At 51.2% G+C, this 2,578-nt stretch overlaps 2 protein-coding genes across 2 annotated transcripts; both read left to right on the top strand.

The window, feature by feature from the left end:
* Window positions 1-458: 458 nt before the first annotated feature.
* TEOVI_000110900 (uncharacterized protein) lies at window positions 459-1,097 on the top strand (the record flags this gene model as incomplete). Its single annotated transcript, XM_067224393.1, has 1 exon — window positions 459-1,097. One exon carries the CDS (start codon window positions 459-461, stop codon window positions 1,095-1,097), a length of 639 nt encoding a protein of 212 aa, XP_067080494.1.
* Window positions 1,098-1,564: 467 nt separating this feature from the next.
* TEOVI_000110800 (cytosolic malate dehydrogenase) lies at window positions 1,565-2,551 on the top strand (the record flags this gene model as incomplete). Its single annotated transcript, XM_067224392.1, has 1 exon — window positions 1,565-2,551. The coding sequence occupies one exon, from the start codon at window positions 1,565-1,567 to the stop codon at window positions 2,549-2,551; it is 987 nt and encodes a 328-aa protein (XP_067080493.1).
* Between the last annotated feature and the right edge of the window lie 27 nt (window positions 2,552-2,578).

Raw genomic sequence — 2,578 nt, 5'->3', positions numbered from 1 at the left:
AGAAGCTTCTCAAGAACGCTAAGAAAGTGGACAGCACGCCGGCTGCCAAAAAGCGCGTTGAAAAGGCCCGTGCAGCCCGCAAGGCCAGACTTGCTGCCGGTAAGTCCAAGACTAAGGTGGCTGCCAGTAAGAAATAGTTGGGCAAGCTTCTTCACTGACGAAAAATGTTTTGATTTGAGTTGTTCTTTTCTTATTTATTTGACGAATGTGGTTATCCGCCCATCGTTAACACTAAGGCCATTCGATAGCCTGTGTTTTTGGAACTACAGGGTGCACTGGCAACAGGGCCGTACGGTGATGGGTGGCACCTCTTATTGCCGTGTATGAATATATGCACATATGTGTGTACCTACGAGCTGTTTCCCTCCTTTCCATTCTTCATCTCCTTTGAGTATAGCCCCGTGTTTTCCCAACTTGTAGAGGAGCCTGTGGGTAAATAATATACCTACCTAAATTAGATGTACAAGATAGATGGCGACGGCCTGCCTAACGCAGCGTGCGAAACGTTTGACGAGTTGGTGCTGAGGTGGATGGACACAGTGCAGGGTCTTTGCAAAGAGGACCGCCTCCGTGTGTTGCGGCGCACACATGAATCCTTGGTGGGGCGGACCGATTCCGACAAAACACGAGCTGTGGTGAAAGCAGGCGCGGCACTAAGAGCTGCAGAGGCGCTTACGGACCCCCGCATGCTTCGGCAGATAGCCGTTTCTATTTCAAAAGGATGTACCGCTGCTGCGACGGAGGGGTATTTGGCACCTTGCTGTATGCTAACAATGCGAATTGGGTCTTGTGTGGTGCAGCGGCTCACCTCCGTGGGGGAAATTTCATCAGCACTTGCTGCGCAGAACATGGCCGCGAGCAAACAGTGGGGCATCGTTAGTGAATCCCAGGCATGGGTACTTGATTGTGGTGAAAGAACCTGTCTTTGCGTGTGGACAGTGTTTGCAACCGAAGGTGGGGTTGGGAGAGTTACATTTCACGACGAACACCTGTTTGATGCGTGTGCTCGTGTTACCCTCATTGAACGAACGCTGCTGGTCGATTGCATAGCCGCTGACGATGAGGTACAGACCGTACTGCCGTTGTGCACTTCGTAGGCCTCTTTTTCGACTTTTGCTTCCTCCACCTCCCGCTTTTCCCACCACCACCTCCTTGCGCAGAACGCTTGCGTGGGGGTTCCACCTCCCTCAAGAGCCATTCGCTACGCCCCTCATTGTCTCAGCAATGCCGTGCGCGCCGTCCATGTACGTGATGTCACGATTACCACTTAGATATAACCTGTTCTTTGTTGCTATTTTTCTTTTTTTTTTTTGCATACTTTTTTTTGTTAATTTTCGTTTTATGATTGTTTTTGACCCTGTTATCATACCACACTTCCTCACGTTTCTGCCACTGCCACCGCTTGCGTGTGCTTTTGCGCACGTACCAATGCGTATAACATTTTTGATTAAATGCAACCACGAAAACTTTCCCCCTTTTTTAAATGTCCCACAGGAGAGGCCTGCCTGTGACTTGTCCGTAAAAGAATAATCAAATACTGGCATCGTGAGATATATACGAAAAGATGTCTAACACATGTAAGCGTGTGGCTGTTACGGGGGCAGCGGGACAAATTGGTTACTCGCTGCTACCACTTATTGCAGCAGGGCGTATGCTCGGTTTCGACCAGCGCGTGCAGCTGCAGCTATTGGATATTAGCCCGGCTCTGAAGGCGCTTGAGGGGATTCGAGCTGAACTTATGGATTGTTCTTTCCCTCTACTGGACGGCGTCGTTATTACAGACGAACCAAAGGTTGCCTTTGACAAGGCTGACATTGCCATTCTCTGCGGCGCCTTCCCGCGCAAACCGGGTATGGAAAGGAGGGATCTACTGCAGACAAATGCAAAAATATTTTCCGAGCAGGGTCGCGTGCTGGGTGAAGTTGCATCGCCCAATTGTCGTGTCTGCGTCGTGGGCAATCCAGCGAATACAAACGCTCTCATTCTGCTCCGTGAATCAAAGGGCAAGCTTAATCCCCGATTCGTGACGGCGCTTACTCGACTGGACCACAACCGCGCTACCGCCCAAGTGGCTGAGCGCGCGCGTGCCCGTGTTGAGGAGGTTAAAAATTGCATTATTTGGGGTAACCACAGCGGCACTCAGGTGCCAGATGTCAACAGCGCAACTGTTGGTGGGAAGCCCGCGCGCGCTGCCGTGGATAACGACGCTTTTTTTGACAATGAATTCATCACAATCGTTCAGGAGCGGGGAGCTGAGATAATGAAGCTACGAGGACTCTCGTCAGCACTATCAGCTGCGAAAGCAATCGTGGATCATGTTCACGACTGGATGCTGGGCACGCCTTCCGGGACCCACGTGTCGATGGCTGTGTACTCCGACGGCAATCCCTACGGAGTACCTGGTGGCCTCATCTTTTCTTTCCCCGTTACTTGCAGTGGTGGGGAGTGGCAAATTGTCAGTGGACTCAATGTGACGCCCGCGATCTCCGAGCGCATTAAAGCAACAACAACGGAGCTCGAGGAGGAACGTAGAGAGGTCTCCACAGCCTAGTTTATTTTGCTATTTTGCGGTGCTATA

The sequence above is a fragment of the Trypanosoma equiperdum genome (genome assembly GCF_001457755.1).
Source record: "Trypanosoma equiperdum strain OVI genome assembly, contig: ctg_2, whole genome shotgun sequence".
Taxonomy (NCBI): Eukaryota; Euglenozoa; class Kinetoplastea; order Trypanosomatida; family Trypanosomatidae; genus Trypanosoma; species Trypanosoma equiperdum.
The sequence above is the reverse complement of the archived record's forward strand: the minus strand, read 5'-3'. Positions and strand labels throughout refer to the sequence as shown.